A 20,455-nucleotide genomic window follows, 5' to 3' on the forward strand; every position below is an offset into this window, starting at 1 on the left:
GGTATGTTTTCAGCTTGGGTACAGGTGCAGTGACATGGACCAGCAAGAAAAAATAAATTGAATGAATGATTCAATATTCGGATGATTACATTGAACGAAATACACGCGTATATATAGAGGTTACAAGACGATGTTCTATAATTACAACATAACGTTAAAGTAAAAGATTAAAGAGCTAATAGCTAAATTAAGCTTAAAAGCTAATTAACTAAAAAGAAAAAGCTAAATGCTAAATAAAGCTTAAAAGCTAAATGACCATTAAACAAGGAACTAAATATAGGTGACTAAAATATAATTAAATTTTCTAATAGGGTCAAGGGGCAGCGCCTCGCGAGGCCAAAAAGACTTTTATTATTTAATAAAGGCGTCGGGTGTTATTTTTCTATTGGCTGACATGTTGTAACCCTATTTTTTCTCATTCTCAGGCGGAGGTTGTAGTGAACAAAGACGAGATCATTCATTTAAAAAAAACTTTTTAAAATGTTTTTTTTGTCATTTTATTTAACCCAACTGGCGGCCGAGTTTCGAGCACTGGACTCGCCGAGTTTGGCAATTTTAGGCCAAACTCGCCAACTCGGCGAGTCTAGCAAGTTCGCCCCCTGGACTCAGATGAGTCCGAGTCGAAGCTCGCCAGACTCGGGGGGCATAGATCGTACTCGGACTCGCCGAGTTTGGCGAGTCCTGGGCGAGTTTCCGATAAATGGTTTTACCCCATACTCTTCAAATTCGGTATTAGCAACCAAATATGGAATAAGGCTTGTTCCCAGAACCCTTACCAATGTTGAGGTTAGGTCCGAGTTTTACCCCTTACCCAATTTGTGTTGGCATTGAGGTTGTCATTGATGTCAACATGTGTGAATGCAAGGCTGAGTTGATGGAGATGCAGAGAGACATACAAGACAGCCACTGGATGAAGATGCAGTAGGCATGCAGAGTTGATTAATGTCAACAAGAGAACAGTTGCAGAAAGGTGAAGCGCATAACAAGTAGGTTATGCAGTCGTGCATAACATGTCGTGTTATGCTACACAAATGTTGCGAGCTGCAGAAAAGATGAAATGAAATGGAATGCAGGAAAGATTGAGTTGCAGAGGTGATATTATGTGGGATTCATGTGCTTCTGTGTTGGGATCATATTCCACATTGATCTCATAGTGTGTTTCATCCATCGGATTTGATCTAAGTGAGTTGTAGAGTGAAAATGCGAGAATCCCTAGGTTGGCAGTTTTTGGTGAGACCATGTCTCTGTCTTACCAATATGGTCTTCATGTCGCTATGACATTGGCTATTGGCATGACCTTTCAAGCTATGCGGACTCCTCAAGTTATGCCGACCTCCCCAATTTCGGTGTGATTTGCCCTCTGTCCTATTACATGCCTTTTTCGGCATGACTTGCCCTTTCGGCAAGACCGGTATCTCCTCTCGTTGGCTCCTTTATGCTACACCGACATTGCGTTCCTTTTGGTGGGACCTTTGTCGGGTCCACTTTGTCCTCGTGTCCGCTTACATCTGGTTGGCTACTGTCGATTGTTCTCCATGGTTGTGACATGTTTTTTTGTGGGGCCTAGCCAAGCCTATTATCGGCCTATTACGTTCGACTGGAAAGAGGAAGTTGTTTTTGTTTTCCACCGAGTTTTGACCAGCCTTCGACTCTCAATAGTCGGGCCTACATTGTCCACGTGTCTGCTGCTGATTGAATCCTTCGAGCTGCGTTGTGATCGTATTGGACCCTCCTCCTTCGGGCTTGAATGTACCATGTGGCGTGCGTTGATTGGTCCACCTGTGCTATGAGTTAATTTGTGGGGTCCTCAGTGATGTGGCGGTATTTGTCTCCTCAACACAAGTTTTGTAGGGCCCACTTCATCCAAGTGTTCGAGAGTATCCAATTGGCAGTTATTCTATGGTCCACATTGTTCGTGAGTGTACATGCAGGGGCCACATTTCTTTTCGTCAAGAGCCCTTTTGCCTTTTATTGGATGGTGTGAGTTGTACCGAAATGGGGTCCACGGTGGTTGACTATAGGCTTTGATGTGACACGTTTAGTGTCACATTAGCAAACGGATGTTCGCGTGGAGAGGTCATGCGATAGGGGTTAATAATTTGTTGATTCAAACTCTACGTGACAGGTGGCAGACGATTGTTGGCTTCATACAGGACCCACTAGATTTCGGTGTAACTTGCTATTTCAGCAAGACCTTTTCGAACCATGAGAGAAGGGTGAAGTCTCTCCGAAATTTGATCTTTGACAGATGGTGTGGCTAATGATGTAGGTGTTGAGCTGGATCCTGTATGTGACGTGGTAGCTAAGTGGCATCCGGCTATTTGTTTGCAAGGATGACATTTTGTCTAGGTTGGCAGTATGGGTCCAGTGTCTTGGCGGTGGTGGCATCGCGCTATCCCGTGGCGTGATGGACGAGAGAAATGAGACCATGCGGGGTAAGGAAATCGAAGGAGCTCAAGGCTCCTCGCTATCCCGCACCATGCAAGATGGGTGTGCTATAGTCTTGCAGGATACCAAGAAGGGTGTGAGATATTCCGCTATCCTGTGCTGTGAAGCAGGTTCCCTTGCTATCCCGTGGTCATAGAGATAGGAAAGATGCTTGCATGCAGCGTAAGGAAAACAATGCAGAGCGGAGCATCCTGCTAGCCCGCACGGGTCCAAACCTTGTGCAGAATATGTTGCGGGCTAACAAGAAGATAGAAGACAAAGGCATCCCGCCACCCTGCAAGGGTAAGAAGGCCAAAGAGAAGACTATGCAGAACAGAAAGGTCAATGGGGAACTGATGTCATCTTGCCATCCCGCAGCAAGGATAACCAAAGCAAGATGGCTCTGCGAGGTATGAAAGCAAGGTGTAAGAGGTGTATCCTGCCAGCCCGCATGGGTGAAATGGGCTTGTAAAAGATGATGCAAGGCAGGTTTAAAAGGAAAATGATGCACATTCCGCTATCTCGCAGCGACAAAGTTTGAGGTTGGTATGATCAATTGTGATGACTTTGTAGACACGTTGGCAGCCCGATTGACATAGAGTTCCATGTGGCAGGTTGACTGCGGTTGACCAAAGCTGACTAAGCAATCTAGACATCCAATGAGAAGATTTTGATGCCACGGATGCATGTCAATAGGCAAATCCTCCCACGCGGCGGTCAATTGAGTTTGACCAGATGATCTGGACGACAAATGAGAAGATTTTGACGACACAGTGCATGTCGATTAACACAAAGTTTCACATGGCAGTTGACCAACGTTGACTGAGTGACTTGGATGACCGTTTTGAAGACATATGGCATCCACGCTGGTCGAAGAAGAAATCTGATACATAGAAGTTGGTGATGATGAATTTAAATGAGCCAGTTGTCAATCTTTTCAAGGCAGGTCGAGAGAGGATCAAGAATGCATTAATGGTGACCAAGTTGCAGATTGTTTGTGTGGCTCGAGGAAGGATATCATATCTCATCGGATAGATGAAGATTATTTAAGTTAGTAATCAGAGTTCAGAGAAGACTGTGAAAGAACAAAGCAACATTTAATGATGGCTATGTTGCAGACAGTTGTGAGGCTCAAGGAAATCTACCAAACCAAAGATTACTTAGTAATCTAATATCAGAAGAATATAATCTGAATATAGAAGGATGCCAAGGGGATGTATTTATAAATAACGATTATCTGATGAAAAGAATGTACAAAGAATCCAATCAGTCTGCTGATATGATTTCTCAAAGGTCGAGAAGATCACTTTTTTGAATCCATCCTTGGAAGGAAATCTTGTTGGTACAGAGCTGACCAAATGAAGAGGCAGCTACAGATGAGGTAGCTGAGTTGGCAGATGTACACAAGTGGTTGGTGATCAAAAGAAGAGACGTGCATTTGGACTATAAGGAGTAAGATTAGAGAGTGCAGCTAGGGTGAAGTGAAGCAAGGTGTGAGCAGCAGAAAGAAGTTTTGAGTTGCAGCAGAGTGGGAGCTGAAAGTAAAGAAAGAGTTAGTAGAATGCAGTAGTGTGGACAGATAATAGAAATAGAAGTCAGAGAGACAAGAGCAGAGTTGAGGAAGATAACACAGTGAGTTATACACACTGTGAGAGGCAAAGAAAGAGGTTTGAATCAAACAAAGGACAAAGAGTTGGAGGTAGAGATAAGAAGAGGACAAAGAGTAGAGGACAGAGATTGACAACAAAGATTAGAGAGTAGAACAATAAGGTGTTACAAGATCTCATTTGTAACAAGGTGCATATATTGTATTTTTTTAATTTAACTTCATTGTAATCTCTAAGTGGGTGCTCAGAGCAGGGGTTGGTGCCCATAAACTTCAGAGGTTGGTGCTCCTTGGGTTGGTGCCCTAAACTTTGTAATCAGTGATTTACTTGTGAGGCTAGATTGAAGTAGTAGACTTCAACAACATTTCTCACCGAGGTTTTTCCCCACCATGGGTTTTCCTCGTATAGTCTTGTGTTATGAGTTTGCTCTGTGTGTGTGTGTGTGTGTGTGTTTTAATGTGTTTTATATCTTTTCTCATAGCATTATGATTATTGTGATTAAAGTATAGATCTTTTAGAAGTTAAAGTTTTTGATTACCACTGATTCACCCCCCTCTCAGTGGTCCATTGTATTCCTTTAGTTTGGTGGTAGCATGCAAGGTCAGATTAAGTGTTGTTCCAGAAAATATTCCTACCACCAAGGTTCACTCCGAATTTTATCTTTCACTCTCCAATTTCGGTGGTGGCATTGAAAATCAGATTTGGCCTTATTCCTAAAAAGTCTTCCTTGTGCCGAGTTTGGTCCTTGGCTCTTCCTTGATCACTCTCCCAAGACCAAAGGGGCCCTCCTAGGCCTTAGTTCATAAGACATATGGAATGAGGCTCAATAAGATTAAAATGTTGCAAGGAGCAAGTCTCCAATGAATGTATGGGAGGGGTGAGTGGATGTCTAAATGAAAATGTGATTGATCCTTAAACTTGCTTGTCTATGCAGGATGAGTGACGTCTTGTGGGGGATCAAGTTGCACCAAGAGGCGACATCGTGACGTTGGAGACAAAGGGAGACCACACAACATTACAATCCGGGACACTAGTTGAAGATATGATCATGAGGAGTTAAAGATCACTGCCACGGTGCAGAGGGCCAAAGTGACGCCATTTCTAGAACTTTGAGAGACATTGACAAGACACAGAGTGCTATAGGAGACATGCAGAAATGGAGAATGAACAACTAGAGATGACAAGAATTTGAATTTATTGTAATGACAATTATTTTATTGTAAACTGACAACTTTTGGGCCCAATTTAATGCAATTCAAGAAGGGGCCCAAAAGTTAGTTGTTCACCTAGCTACCAAGTTTGTCTTTTTATGTCTTGAGCCCAAAGGACTTTTGTCTTTTAGTGGTGTAAACTGGTAATTGGGAAGTAGTTGAAATGTGGTTGAGGGTTGTTGAAACCATTTACTAAAAGCTGTTAGGGTTTTTAGAAGTCAAATATGGGCCATTGAATGGATTGAACCCTGGCCGTTGATTCAAAATGTAAAATCTATTAAAGGCTAGTGCCTCTCTCATTGTAAGAGGTTAGATCTTAGAAATGTTGGAGAATAGAGGTAGATAGCAGAATTAGAAGGAGAAGTTAGAATTAAGATTAGAATAGGAATTGCTGGACAGAGATTGTTGTAATGGTAGTTGAAGCAAATGAATAAAACATTGAAGAATGGTGTTTTTCCATTTGCCTTCTCTTAGTTTGCATGGTTTCTTTTCATCAAGTTAGTTAAAGTTAAGTGATTTTAATGGTGAAGTGTGAGGGTATTGGATTGATTTCAAGTTCATACCATTGGAGATTTGTTGATTGTAAATCTGTGTATGGTTAGTCTGAGCCTTTTCTCGCTGTTAGTTCAATTGTTAATGCTCTTTTAAGATGCACTAGAATTGGATACTTAATGTATGTTCATGGTCTACAAATCCTTTTATTTTCCTTTGGAGATTGCACTGTTTCTATGGCATTGTGAGTTTATCTCTGGCTAAGCAGAAGTCAATTTTATATGAAATCTGTCTATCTATAGCATTAGCCATTACTGTCATTGTCCCTAGGTTTTCTGAACCCTATCTTTTTGTTGTTTATTTAACCAGTTTGAGAAGTGAAGCATCGATTAGATAGCCATATCAAATATAGGCCAGCTTGTTAGATGCATAAGTCCCCTTGAGATTACCCGCAAATCACATCAGTCTTGAGTTATTCTAAGCTTAGTTATGACCTGACATAGAAACCTTGAGGTTATCCTGTTTGGACAGTCAAAGGGCATACAAGATTTCCTTATACAAGAGAGAGTAGGATGTACTCAGTGCATTTTATTTTGCATTGATGCAAGTGCTGAATTCCCCCATCAACAAGGCTTAATATGCTCCTCATAGAATTGCAATTCAGGATCCTTGTTATGAATTGCTTGCTTCATTTGATCAAGCGTGCTATCAAAAGTCTCATAGATATGTCCCATGATAGGAGAGTCTGTATCTGCCAAAGAAACAGGACTCGGACATGGCTCGGGCTCGGCAAGGCCGACTCGGACTCGGACTCGAGACTCGGCTGGACTCGGGAAAGTGAAAAACTCAAGAAATTTAGAGATTTTTAAAGATTTAAAACTTGTTTCAGACACCCTTTATTGAATACACCTTAAAGACACAAAAACATCATCAAACTCGGCTCATTTGATTACATACACAAGTATACATCAATCACATAAGCATAAACGCAAATTGTAGTTGAAGAAAATAACAAACATAGATATATAAATATTGTCAAATGTATACAATATTACAAAACTCATGGAATAAAAAATCCATGTCATCATATGATCATCATCAAATGTTTCATACAAATACCAAAGGTAAATAGTAAATACTAAATACAACTACAAGTGTACAAGCCTATGGCTCAGAGGGCCGTGCACCCTCTCGCCCTGGCCCCCTGCGAAGGCGTTTAAAGTAGGTCCTGGATGATTCAGCAGCCATAGTCGCTCCCCGTGACACCATGCCATGCTCACCAACATCAGGAACAACTGTGTCATGCTCACCAACATCAGGAACAGCTGTGTCACTCTGAGTCTTAGTATTTCCTGTCTCTGCTCGTGCCCTTTGCTCCTCCTCTGCCATGGCTACAGCCTCAGCCTCTATATCTACCTGGTCGATCCAATCAATGTCATCATCACTAAATACAGCTGTAGGAGTCCCAGGAGCTGTCTAATTCTCATTGGCCCACTCTGCTTCAAGATCAACCTCATCTAGAATGATAGGAGACATGTCAACTATTGCATTCTTTCTCATTCTCAGGCGGAGGTTGTAGTGAACAAAGACGAGATCATTCATCTTCTCCACAGATAATGTATTGCGCCTCTTGGAGTGTATGTGCTCAAACATACTCCAATTGCGCTCACAACCTGATGCATTGCATGGTTGGCTCAAGATGCGAATGGCCAACTTCTGAATATTTGGTGTCTCTGGGCCAAAAAAGTTCCACCAATGATCTGAGTTTGAAATGAGAAAAATAAATAAAATTAGTCTCACTCATGAACTCATTTAACAAGTTACAATATGGTATTGAATAAAACTAAAATTAAGCCTTACAATTTATTTTTACCTGGCATCATAGTTGTCTTATCGTCTTTGGCGACAGGACGAGAGAAGGTCTCCCCTTGTGCATCTGAGAACACCTGTAGCTCTCGAAAAAGGTCTATTTGAAAAGTACCGGCAGGTCCCATCTTCTCCATGATTGCATATAGCCCATTAAGGACCTCCACATCAGCCTTGAAAGAAGGGATAAAATGGAATGCCGGATTCAGATAATAGGCTGCCGCATGGATGGGCCTATGAAGCTGATGATGCCATCTCCTATCAATGATCTCCCAAATGGGACCATACTTGCTCTCATCTCCTCTATAGACGAATCTGATGGCCTCCTTCGCCCTATCCATGCCCTCATATATATAGTCCATTGCGGGCTTATCTCCATCCGCAACTCGTAACAAAACCACCAAGGGCTTAACAAACTGCAAAATTGAAAATATTGTGTAATTTAGAAAAATGAGCAAATAAGAGAATACATATAATAAATTATAAAACATGAAGTTAAATTGTAGAATTTATAAAAAATTTACCTTCACTATCTCATCACAAGGGACCCAAAAGCCTTGCTCATAAAAAATGCAGTCTGCCATATCTTTCCCTGTAGGGGTGGTAGCATAGGATGAGGAAGACCACTCCTCACCAACAATCATACGTCTCAAGGCAGACTTAGACCTAAGCATGGACTGCAATGTGAGGAAGTTTGTGGCAAATCTTGTGATTCCTGGACGAGCTAACTCCTTCTGCTCTGTGTATTGTCTCTTAAGAGCCAACACCCATGAATGATTATATACAAATTTGCAGACATTTCTTGCCCTTTCTACACATCTCTTGACCCATGGGATTTTTCCAATATCCTCCAACATGAGGTCAATGCAATGAGCAGCACATGGAATCCAAATTATAGATGGGTGTCTCTCCATCAATAGTCTACCTGCAGCAACATAATTTGTTGCATTGTAAATTGTAATTAATGGAGGTACAAGCTACAAGATAGTAATTAATTTGCAAACAAAATTAGTTTGTAATCAAAAGTTTACCCGCAGCAACATAATTTGCTGCATTGTCGGTCACCACCTGTACCACGTTCTCCTCACCGACATCTTCAATCACCTCCTCCATTTGCTCACATAGGTAGGTGGCATTCTTGCAATGGGCGGAGGCATCAATGGACTTGATGAAAACGGTGCCCCCTGAAATAAAAAAATAAAGCTAGGTCAATGATCATTCAATAAACCTTTAGATAAAAAATAAAAAATTAAAGACTATATGAAACTAAAATTAATCAATCACCTACGAAAGAAACAAGAAAATTAAGGAGAGTTCTATTTCTCCTATCCGTCCAACCATCAGTCATGATGGTGCAATATTTAGTGCTCCATATCTGGCGTTGTTCATCTAAATCCTTCTTCACATCATCCACCATTTGAGACAAAATGGGTCCCCTCAAATCACTCTCATTAGGGGCTTTGAACCCCGCCCCGCCTATGGTAATGGCATCAACCATTTGTTGCCAATAAGGAGACCTGTCGCAAAGAAACTCAATGAGATAAGTTAAGTATAAAAATTCAATGAGATAAGTTAAGTATAAAAATTAAAACAATCAAAGTTGTCAAACATAAAAGTTAGTAAAACATTCACCTGGCTACAAAGAATGGAATACAGCTGTAGCTCCAAAACCTGCCAACTGCCATTTTAGCAACATCATGGACCTCCTTGTTCCAACCCATGCCCTCAAGCGATGGTTGGGACCCAGGAGTAGTGCAAGGCACAAAGAAGGAATCCAACCTAGATTTACGAATCCTAGGTCCAATGGTAGCACTCCCACTACAACTACTAGTGGTAGGAGCATGAGAAGTGGCGGTGGCACTGCCACTTATAGAAGCAGAAGCAGAAACGGAAGCACCAGCAGTAGCAAACTGAGTGGGACGATATGGAGGTAAGGAAGAAGGGCCTCCAACACAACCTAATTGTGTCCCTCTTCCTAAAACTGTCTCTCTCCCAATGGTCACTCGATCCTCCTTTTGTTTCTTTTTACTTTCAATCTCCTCAACCATTACATAACATTCACATACGGCCTCAGGGAATGCTTTTAGGCATGGTTCGGCATCATGTCCACGCACACCAGCAATATGGTATTTCAACCTATATATACCTCCATGGAATATTGTTTTGCAAAACATACATTTTGTGTGCCCCTTTCCTTGCCCTGGAAAATCGTCATGATATTTCCAAGCAAGGTCCTTTCTAATGGGGGGTCTAGAAGCTGAAGTAGACATTTTAGGATAGTTTTGTGAAACTTAAAGTTGAGGCAAATAATAAAGTGAAGTTTACTGCAATAAAACATTACAAATACAAAATAAAATTAATACATACATTCAAAAAAACTAAAGTAGGGTTTGTCAAACCCTACTTTAAAAAAAAAAAATTACAAACCATACATAGTACAACACTACAACTACATACTACATGCTACATACAAACATACAAAACATTTTGAAAGAAAATGTAAAACTTTCAAAATAATGAATAGAAAATGGAATTTTTGCATACAAGAAACAAAATAATCTTCATAAAAACAATCTTACCTCTTACAACAAGCTTGAAATGAGCTGCAAACTCTTCCTATCCAACTCTTGATGCACCAAATCCAAACCCAATGCAGCTCCAATGTGACAAATTGAAGAAAACTTGAGTTTCCTCCTTGCTGGTTTTTCTTCTATGCACCCTTGTTTTTCGTCCCAACTCACTTTACTCCTCCTTTTTTTGCAAGTGAATGAAATGAAAGTCACTTTTAGGGATAGAAGATAATTAACATAAAAAAAATGGACTTAAAAAAACATTGCAAACTATTTTTTTTTGTCTTTAAGTTTAGTTGGACGCCGGCCGAGTCTGGGGCTTGGGACTCGCCGAGTTTGGTGAGTTTGGGCCAAATTCGCCAACTCGGCGAGTCTAGACGAGTCCGAGTCCGAGCCCCTGGGACTTGTCGGGCCCGACTCGTACTCGGACTCACCGAGTCTGGGCGAGTCCCGTTTCGCTGGTATCTGCATATTAGATCACCCCCATAATTGGTGATATGACAGGAAAAATATACTCACAAGCAACATTTGAAAATTAAAAGTTAAAACTTTAAAAATACGAAGTAAAATAAATATATACATCTCTCATAACATTATCGATTAGCTTGTTGTTATGTGTAAACATAAACTCTAAATAAGAGTATATCTTGGTGAGGATGACACAAAATTGCAGTTATGAACCATCAACTAAGTAAAGTGCAACAAAGATATTGCATGTTGTGTTTTTCCATCCAGGAACCAAGGGATGATATATAGGACAATTAATCCTCATAGGACAATTATATCCTAAAGAGGAGAACAATTTAATGCCCTAACTACAAGCTACAAATTTGACATCATGTTTGTGACAATTATGTTGTTTATGCAAGTTTTGAAGGTGGGGGGAGTCTATAGCAAAAACTTGAATTGAGTTGGCACTAATGCATAAAAGCAAGTGCAATGGCTTTGCCACAATAATTTTAGCCGACATTATCAAGTGAAGTTAAGTGTTGTAACTTGTAGAGATATGTTAGGTTGGGGTTTGTCCAAGGCAATGACAACATTGAACCAGTGATTATCTCAAGACATCTACAAAGATTGCATAAGCTCTTGTTTAGAAATTAGTCTAAAGAAATCTTGATCGATAAGCTAATTAGATTCTGAGTTAATTTGACATCATGATATACCACATTATGAAGCAATTGTTCTAGAAACTGTGCAGATGTGAATGTATGGACATTATGGACATTATGGACATTTTGGACATTTTGGACATTGTGTTTGAGACATTCAATGTCAACATCAGCACTAAAGTAATTGAGGAAATTTAGAAGTGGTTTGAGTGAAAAGTGGAAACAATTATGCCAAGACAAGTACTAAACGTTAAATCATAAGCAAAAAAGCAAATTAATAAAATAAAGTAAACTCACACCGAAACAAAGGAGAGACAAGATTTTTGAAGTGAACAATCTGTTTTATGGAAGAAAACCCCATGCGTGTTAATGAAGATGACAACTTGAAATTGTACAATAGCTTACAATGCCTACTATCTTTCCACTACATAAATTATGGTAGCTTTCAAGATAATAAGATAACTTAAGTACTACCATAAAGAAAAGGGATGGAGAATCTCTATTTTGTAGAGGTGTAAAGAGGAGTTAGGCATGTAATCCCAAGCCTCTAGATTTGCTATTTAACATTAGTGTGTGCTGATTTGTCCTATTACTTATTACAAGAGGATTACTTAAAACAGGTAGGATGGTGAGTACATCTTGGGGGTTTATTGAAGCATGTTATGCGATGTATATGCCTCTATGCTATCTTCATTGTGTAGATATTAGAGCATGATATAATGAGTGCATTGCACTTTGATAAAGCTTTGTGGTGATTCTCTTCCTATAAAAGATGATAATTAGGTCACAACCTAGCCAGTATGCCAACATGTTGTATGGAAAGGGCACATTTTCAACTTTACCTTATACTCTCTTTGTATTGCTCATTATATTCTTAAAATACTTATTTTGGCTTTGTTAAACTTTGTGTTAGAGAGAGCACTTAAATCTTTGTAAGATGACAAAGATCAACATGATGTGTTTGTTATTGCTCGTCTTTATCAACAACACTGTCTCCAAGATAGTCACTATTTACCATACATAATACTTAGGTGATTTTTAGTTAAATATATATGACTAGCACTTGATAATATTTGTCTTGGTCAGCTCTTGGTCAGCCCAATTCAAATTTATTTTGTTTTTGGTGAGGACATGATAGTCTGCCCTTCCCAAAATTGCTTGTCCTCAAGCAATAGTGGAATGATTATGGAGTCTGGTTCATAACCTTTTGCTGCGCTACTCTGATTATCACAAGTTGCTAATTCGAACAACTTAACCAAGGTGTTGAAATTTAAGGGCAAGTTTTCTCTCATCTTTCTTTTCCCATCACTTGAAAATGTAAAGGATTGATTTGGATTGACCCAACGCATATTGGATACCTCTTTGTGTTAACACAAGAACTTACCATATATTAAGATGAGGATTAGAAGCATGACACAATCTATGACCTCAAATGCAATAAGTTCATAACTTTTTGGTTCACTCTAGTTATTCTTATATTCTAGATCAACCAAAATATAATACATGCTGGAAACACATTAAGTATGAGCCAAACACAGAGCATACACATAAAAACATGAAGCATACACATTAATATATGCAGACATGAAGCATACACGCGAATACATGCATTGTTAGATCCTTCTTATTGACTAGAATGCATTCATTGATTCATCTTTACCTTAAAGATGGCAAGATCAAGGCTTTGATACCATTTATAATGTCCCCTTTTCGGGATTGCCCTAAATCTTTCCCTAAATCACAAATCTCATTCAAATAAGAAATGTAAGATCATTAGAGGTATAACTTCGCCCTTTTAACAAGATAAACCCTAATTTAAGTCCTGCAAACATATTAAGGTTAGCAATCACACAAATGAGTACCAATGCATATAATTATCCATATCCATTAGGCAGATCTAAGTGTAGGAGAGTTTGAATGAAGGAGCATGATAGGATCGGCCCAAAACAATCTTCACACTAAGCCGAAGAGTGGACACTCACCCACTTGGCTCTAAGTGGTAGGCACATTGGACATCCAGCATGGAGTGGTCTACCTAGTGGAATGCTTGTATCTACACCCCCTATCCATGTTTCCTTATTCCATTCTCTTATGACTAGGGTATATGGGATTCATAATACTTTCCCTAACAACCCATCCACATTATGAAGCCCCTTGGGAGATCATACAAAGCACCTTGAGGCTATCCATCAAGCCTAGGAGCACGGAATGACACCCACCATTCAGCCACCCAGCCCCACTCAGGGTTGCTGTACTTGAATGGAACCTTGTGCTACTTGCATCCCTCATATGTACATTCTCCCCTCCATAATGGGATAGTTCGTTGTTTTAAGTATTTAGGCATCTTACATATGTGTACCCTATTATGCATAGACATCATGATGGCAAGAGTAGCAACATATAAATATATATCAGTAGCAATAAGTTATCTGCATAACTTTTGTACTTCCTATCAAGTGAAGACAAATAACAATTCAGCTAGATCAGAGTGCCATGTATTATGCATTATACAAAATGCTAGAACAGCGTATAGGTCTATTGTCTAGTTTAATTAATTCTGAAGCTGTATATCTATTGTTTGATCAAATGTCTCATTTTTTCCTATTCCCCCCAAAGGAAGTGTCTCCTTTCGTAATATCCCCTGCTTATATAGGACTAAGAATGCAAGGAATATCGTCAAACACTTAACTAGCAGCCTGCTGTTTGTAAGTCTCAGTCTGTATAACCTGCGTGTTATGCGGTTTTGGACTGTAGTATAATACTGCGTGTTATGCAGTCCTTGAAGAATTTCGTCAAACACTTGACATATGACTGAAACAAAAACTTCAGATTTGCTGGTATGAATTATCAGACTGATATAATTTCGTGTTATTGACCCCAAAGCACAAATAATGTTTGCAAAGGAATTTTTATATTGTCTAATTCTAAAGCTTATTGCATAAATAACTTCCTTTTTCCCTTTCAATGCATATACATGACTTTCAAAGGAGGAATGTGCATCTACAGCCAATAAACATTTTTACAGACATTTTGCATGTGAACTACTAACATACATATAAGATCATAAGAAAGCTGCAACTCAATCTCCTTTCTTATATGCAATCAGTACTTACAAATGAACAAGTAAATACTTGGATTCTTGTCTTGCACACAATGGTAATTTCAGATTAATGGCATTTACATCAGCAACTCAAACCTATGTTTAATGCATTACAAAATTCATAAGAACCTGGTAGGAGGAGTCGCCCAAGGCTTGAGCTGAAGAAACAAGCAATATCCACCAAATTGAACCTTTCTTGATGCCAAGTTGAATGCTTCTCAATGCCGCCCCTGTTCTGAAGTCTTCAGACTGATAATAAATTAATACCCAGCTGAATGCCCTTACTTCAGCATCAAGAAGGATCGTAGACCCCTTGCAAGTTGAGCGCTCCAGACAGCACATGAAATCGCTGCCCCAAAATGCATAATCAAGTGAAATCGTGGGTTTTTCCCAGCTAGGTTTGTGGTCTGAAACTGTCTGAGTCTGATCTTAGAAATAAAGAAATGATATCATCTTCAATCAGCAAATGTTGGAGCAGACTTGATAACCAAGATGTCTTCAATAAATTACCAACTCGAACTGATCTCTAAGTTGCCCTTGCTGCAGATGTAACTGTCTGAAAAACAATTAATTACCAGCACTTAAGTCTCCTTTCAACTATCAATCATAATCGTACACTTCTCCAATAACAGCTCTGTCCTCAAATGAAGATTTTGATGCTCAAACAAGGTGGTTAGAGCAAAATTGTGGGAATGGTAGGTAAAGCTTGATTTGCTTCAGACCTGTTCCATGGCCAGTAAACTCCCAAATTCCACCTTCAATTGGTCTTCTACTGAAATCGCCTTTCTTTCCCAATGAGAATCAATGCAGCAATATGCCAAATATGGAAGGACTGAAAATACCCCAAAGATATCAACCATGAAATTCACACGAACTCAATAAACACAATATGAAGAACTGACTTATCCTCCACTCTTAGCTGCAACCCCTCGGAAGGTCTTTCACTCCCTCAGTTATGCTATCAATGGGAGTTTTTTGTTCCCAAAGACAAATATTCAATACAAATATCAAACAACCGATGCCCAACAATGAGGCTGCCTCCTCTATTTATTCTTTTCCTCACACAGGTCGGCCTCCTTCTAGAAGATCCCTTTATCATAAAATAATATTTAATTGATTCTTTCTAGAAGATTCCCCTTAAATAATAATAATATTATTTAAGTGAATTTATTATTTAATTGCACTTTAGATAATTAAAATTATCATTATGAATATAAAGTGCAACACACATGACATCATATGTGAGAATACATTATCTCACTGAAAATCATATTAAAATGGAATGTGAAGCTACAAGCAACTGCCTAGTCGACCCTCTCATCAACCTTTTGGCCTACAAGGATCAAGTAATAGGCCAAACTTCTCCGCAGACTGATCCTCATGAAAATGGGGACATTACACCTTTTTATATCTTTGTATTTCTAATAGAGATATGCACCTCTTTTGAAGGATGATGTCCTTTCAAATGAATGTGACCTCCTTTCCTTGATCTCACCCCTCTGTTTTTTGTTTATAATTAATACAAACAATTCTTGTTTTAGACTAATCACTACAAATCACATCTCTTAAGGTATATTAATAACAGCAATCTTATAATCGCTGCCATGTAATGTTTTTACACCTTAAATCACTGCATAACTTGTATCGCTGTGTATTTTTTTATCTGTTTTTGTTACTGATTGTCTTTATCAACAATGCTGCCTTCAAGATAATCACTATTTACCATACATAAAACTTGGGTGCCTTTTAGTTAAATATTTATGACTAGTGCTTGATAATATTTGTCTTGGTCAGCCTGATTCAAATCTGTTTTGTTTTTGGCGAGGACACGACATTCCAATCATGTATCAAGTCAGATTAATCTATGAAGTTTAATGTTTAAGGTTATTGATTCACTTTTTTCTTTGTATTTATTATACTCATTTGTTTTGAATTGTTTATCTCTCTCTATTTCTTACACTTGCACACATGCACACACATGCATAGTCAAATCTCTCTCTACTTCCCCAGTTTGAAAAGTTAACGATCAAGCATATCTGTATGTACCTCAATCATCAATCTCTTGATCACACACGTCCAAAACATTACCACAACTTTTACTAAATCCATGTTGATCTTCGTTAATTCATAACAAACTTCAAAATTAACTTCTTACAAGTTTGGGCCTCATGTTTTGCAACAATGGAACAAATGGCCTTGACGACAAGCAATATGTGGCTATATTGTCATATTAATTTTTTCCTTCATTTGTATATGACAATTAGTGTTGAAGTCGTGATGTAGACTGTAATGTTGATATTATATAAGGCTACTTGTCTTTTATGCATCCTATGAAACGAACAACATTCTCAAATATATGTCCTTATTGTTTTAAGGGTTTGGCTCTTTTTATTGCCAGGTTAAAAGTGTGGAACAAGAAATGGACGTAGATGAGGAGGAAGCAGTAACAAGTAGTGCCATAGAGTAGCGAACATTTTGTTCCTTTTATCCATAAGTTAAACTGGAACAAGAAATGGACGTAGAGGAGGAAGCGGTAAGAACCAGCTTGATGGAGTGGTGAGCATCTTGGATGATTGCATAAGTTTTTTTTGTATATCTTGTAATCTTAATGATTGATGAGGTTTTCCTGCCTTAGGTTATTTAAAAAAAAATTCAAATGTAACTATATTTTACTCCATTTTAAAAGAGCAGAATGCCTGCAATTGATGATAGTCTCGGTATTTTTTAATCATGCAAAGTTGATACCACTAAATCAGATATATAAGCTCACATTTTAAATTAATAAACATTTTGATATAATTCTCATATATAAATTTTGGGTCAGAAAGGTTTCAGAAAAATGTTTTAAAAATGTTTATTGTATTAGTTGTATGCATCATTTTTTTCAGTGCCTTTTTAGTTTATAAAACTACACTAAGATGTAATAAATCCAACATTCTCTCTTTATATATCAATCTGAACAAAGGGTGGAACACTGCAAGAGTTAATCACAACCACAACCACCCTTCTGGAGACTTTGATGAAGTGCCTTCGCCAATCCTCTTTATTGACCCAGGAAACACTAGGCTGCCTCTATCAGCAAATCTCTTTGATGTAGAACTGGCAAAACACCGTACAACATTAGAGAACATAAAATGTCTCCATCCTTCTTGCACAATGAGAGGAAATCTTTGCTTCAAAAGTCAACATTCTCTTTTGAGTGTGTAAAAATTCCTTCTCTAATGTTACACATGAGAGAACAACTCTCCTTGAGTGTCCACATCTCATTTGAGTGTGTCAATATCCTTCCTATAGTGCTATGGAAACAGTTCCTCCTTGTTGTATAAAAGAACTTCAACCACTATAGATACATTCACTCACAAGATCTTTCAAGATGCCAAGCCCCCCCTCACTCTATTAAGGGACACAAAGGTGAAATGGTGCTTCTTAAGTGAGAAGTTAGCTTGAGATGATAAAATTCCTCCATCCTCCTTTGCCTCCAACCTCTAATAGGACCCTGCTACACTTTTAACTGTTAGATGTAGCATGCAAAACATCGAAGGTCCTCTTAGGTGTAGCATGGATGGCACCGAGACTACAAGCATAGGATGACATGATAAAACAAATCATTTTAAAATGTCAAACACAAATGAAATTGTACCTTAAATTATAACTTTTTTTACAATGTGACCAAATTATGCTTATAACACCTTATTTTTCATAAATATTAACATTTATCACTCCAAAACATGCAAATTTAACTTAAATTTTTTTTAAGTGTAATAAAAAATATGCTCTATGTTTTCCTTGATGACTGCGCAAACTTTATCTGATATTGCTTCTAACAAATCCATTTGGATACTTATACCATTTTGAAAATATATCTATCACCACCTCATGGAACTAACCTCTTTTCACGTTATCCTTGCAATAGGTGGAATGCTTTAATTAATTTTGTATTCCTTTCTTTTGAAGAGACTCCACTTCAAATTCTTCAGAATGAAATTGCACCTCATAGGGATTTTGATTCTCACTTGTGTAATCCTTGCGTGACTATGAAAAATGGTAGCAATCTATCACATCTGGTGTCGTCGATAACAAAATTTGCCGAGAATGTAAACAATATGAACAAAAGAAAAGACAACAGTTCTTTATGTTTAGTAATTTAGAACTTACTCCCAGTCACTAGCCGCATCAATTATTCTTCTTTACCAAACTTTTGTAGATAAAAACGCCAAGGTATAATCTTTGTTCATAGCATCCTGGACATGTTTCAACACACCAGCATTCACAACTTAAATTTAACGAGTTCTTTTTAACGACGACCAATCAACACAAGTACCTGATAAAAATTGGTTTTCCTCTTATCAATGCTCCAATTCAAAACCAACGCCTTTATATATACTTCAATTTAGCAACAAAATAAAACTCTATATGTAGCCAATATCTATAAGCTTTGTGGGTCCTTTGCCTTCTGTCTTATGGCATGAAATAAGTGGCTTTAAAGTGCGGCTTTCTTCTATAGATTGCTTGCGCCTCCTGTCAATTCAATGCCAAAAATCCAAACCAGGCAGATGCCTATCTCTGTTTATATACCGCATCAACCAATAGTCTTACAAATTGTGAACTCCTTTTTTATCAGCAACGCTTTTCTTTTCTTCTTATACTGGTAGAATCGCCTCACCAAGAGAATCAACTTTAGTTGCGATCAAATTTTTCATTGCAGATCACGGCACATACTCATGGAGATGCTCTGATATCATATTGAAGATGGTAGAGCATATACATAGATTTCTAAAAGATAAAATGATAATGCACGGCAAAATGACAGAGTATATATTTATATTATTTCTTCGGGATTGTTTTTATGTTACATTTCATTGGCTTATAAAGCCTTACTTTTTTCCCATATCAAACTAAGGTGGTTTAGTTATGTAATTTCGGTGTCCAGGTTGTGTCTGCATTATCAGTTGTCCAAATTCTTGTAGGAAAATAACTAATAACAGTCAACACCTATTTATTCTAATTATATAAATTGACATTTGTAATTAATAATTATATTTGATTTATGAAATTAAGGTGTAATAATTCAACGCATTGTGAGTGTGTGCTTTGATGTATTAATTTCACACTTTGTTTTATTAGTAATATAACACTTAGTTTTTAAATAGTATTAATATTTCGATAATAATTTAATTTTTTTTTAAAGTCAAATGAAAGAAGACCAGAGTTATCACTTAAAATTTCATTTTAGATGTTATTTTATGGATTTGAACTGTACTCTCCAAATTAAGAGCTCAATATTACTTGATTTCAACCCCATGAATAATTTGCAAGATATAAATTATATTGAAGGAACAAAAACTATTTATACAAAACCAAAACTATAACAAATACAATGAAAAATTATGATTAAGAAGGTAGTGTATGTTAACAATCGTGTAGGACTATGACCCATTTTCTTTGGAATCAACAAGAGTTGTATAGATTTGATTTGCTAGACAATATTGGTATTGTTTCTTAATTAGTCCTTCAAAAAGAAGATTTGTATAAATATGTACAATTATATATTAAGATTTAGTTATGAAAATGACGACGATAAATCTTGCTTAGGGTTGCATGGATATCCATGTTACATAGATGCATAACAGGAGAGAATTTTAAGAACATTCATGTAATTTGAAGTTAAAAATTTCCAAAAAGAATAAAATTGATACAACTTCAATTGGAATATGAACTTATTTAGAATTTTGTGATGGGATAGATATATAGATATGCACGTATCCATCCCATGGCATGATTTTTGGGTTAAAATATGTTGATTTATATTGAATATATATCAAACCTTAGTAAATTATATTAGTCTATATAATTTCACCTTTTTATTGGGATTTATAAAATAAGATTTGGATGTCATTTGTTGATTATATGATAAAAGTAAAGGAAATGTAAAGACACGTTAATTGTAGTTTTGTTTCTTTATGATATAAGGGCTTATCAATATTAACATGTAACTTTTGCTCATATGATGATTTATTAGTATGTGCTTTTGGGAAGATACTATTGTATTCATATCTTCTTTAGTTTTTTA

General features: G+C 37.6%; 1 protein-coding gene across 4 annotated transcripts in view; it reads left to right on the top strand.

Moving 5' to 3' along the window:
• The window catches only part of LOC131051143 (nifU-like protein 4, mitochondrial), a 135,939-nt gene extending 118,755 nt beyond the window's left edge, over nucleotides 1–17,184 (top strand). For all 4 annotated transcript variants that reach the window (XM_057985526.1, XM_057985525.2, XM_057985523.2 and 1 more), the window contains exon 6: nucleotides 16,784–17,184. In XM_057985526.1, coding sequence (XP_057841509.1) covers nucleotides 16,784–16,852 — 69 coding nt within the window. In that variant the 3' untranslated portion in view covers nucleotides 16,853–17,184. The remainder of the gene's footprint in view (nucleotides 1–16,783) is intronic.
• Nucleotides 17,185–20,455: the final 3,271 nt, after the last annotated feature.

Source organism: Cryptomeria japonica, chromosome 5 (assembly GCF_030272615.1).
Source record: "Cryptomeria japonica chromosome 5, Sugi_1.0, whole genome shotgun sequence".
Taxonomy (NCBI): Eukaryota; Viridiplantae; Streptophyta; class Pinopsida; order Cupressales; family Cupressaceae; genus Cryptomeria; species Cryptomeria japonica.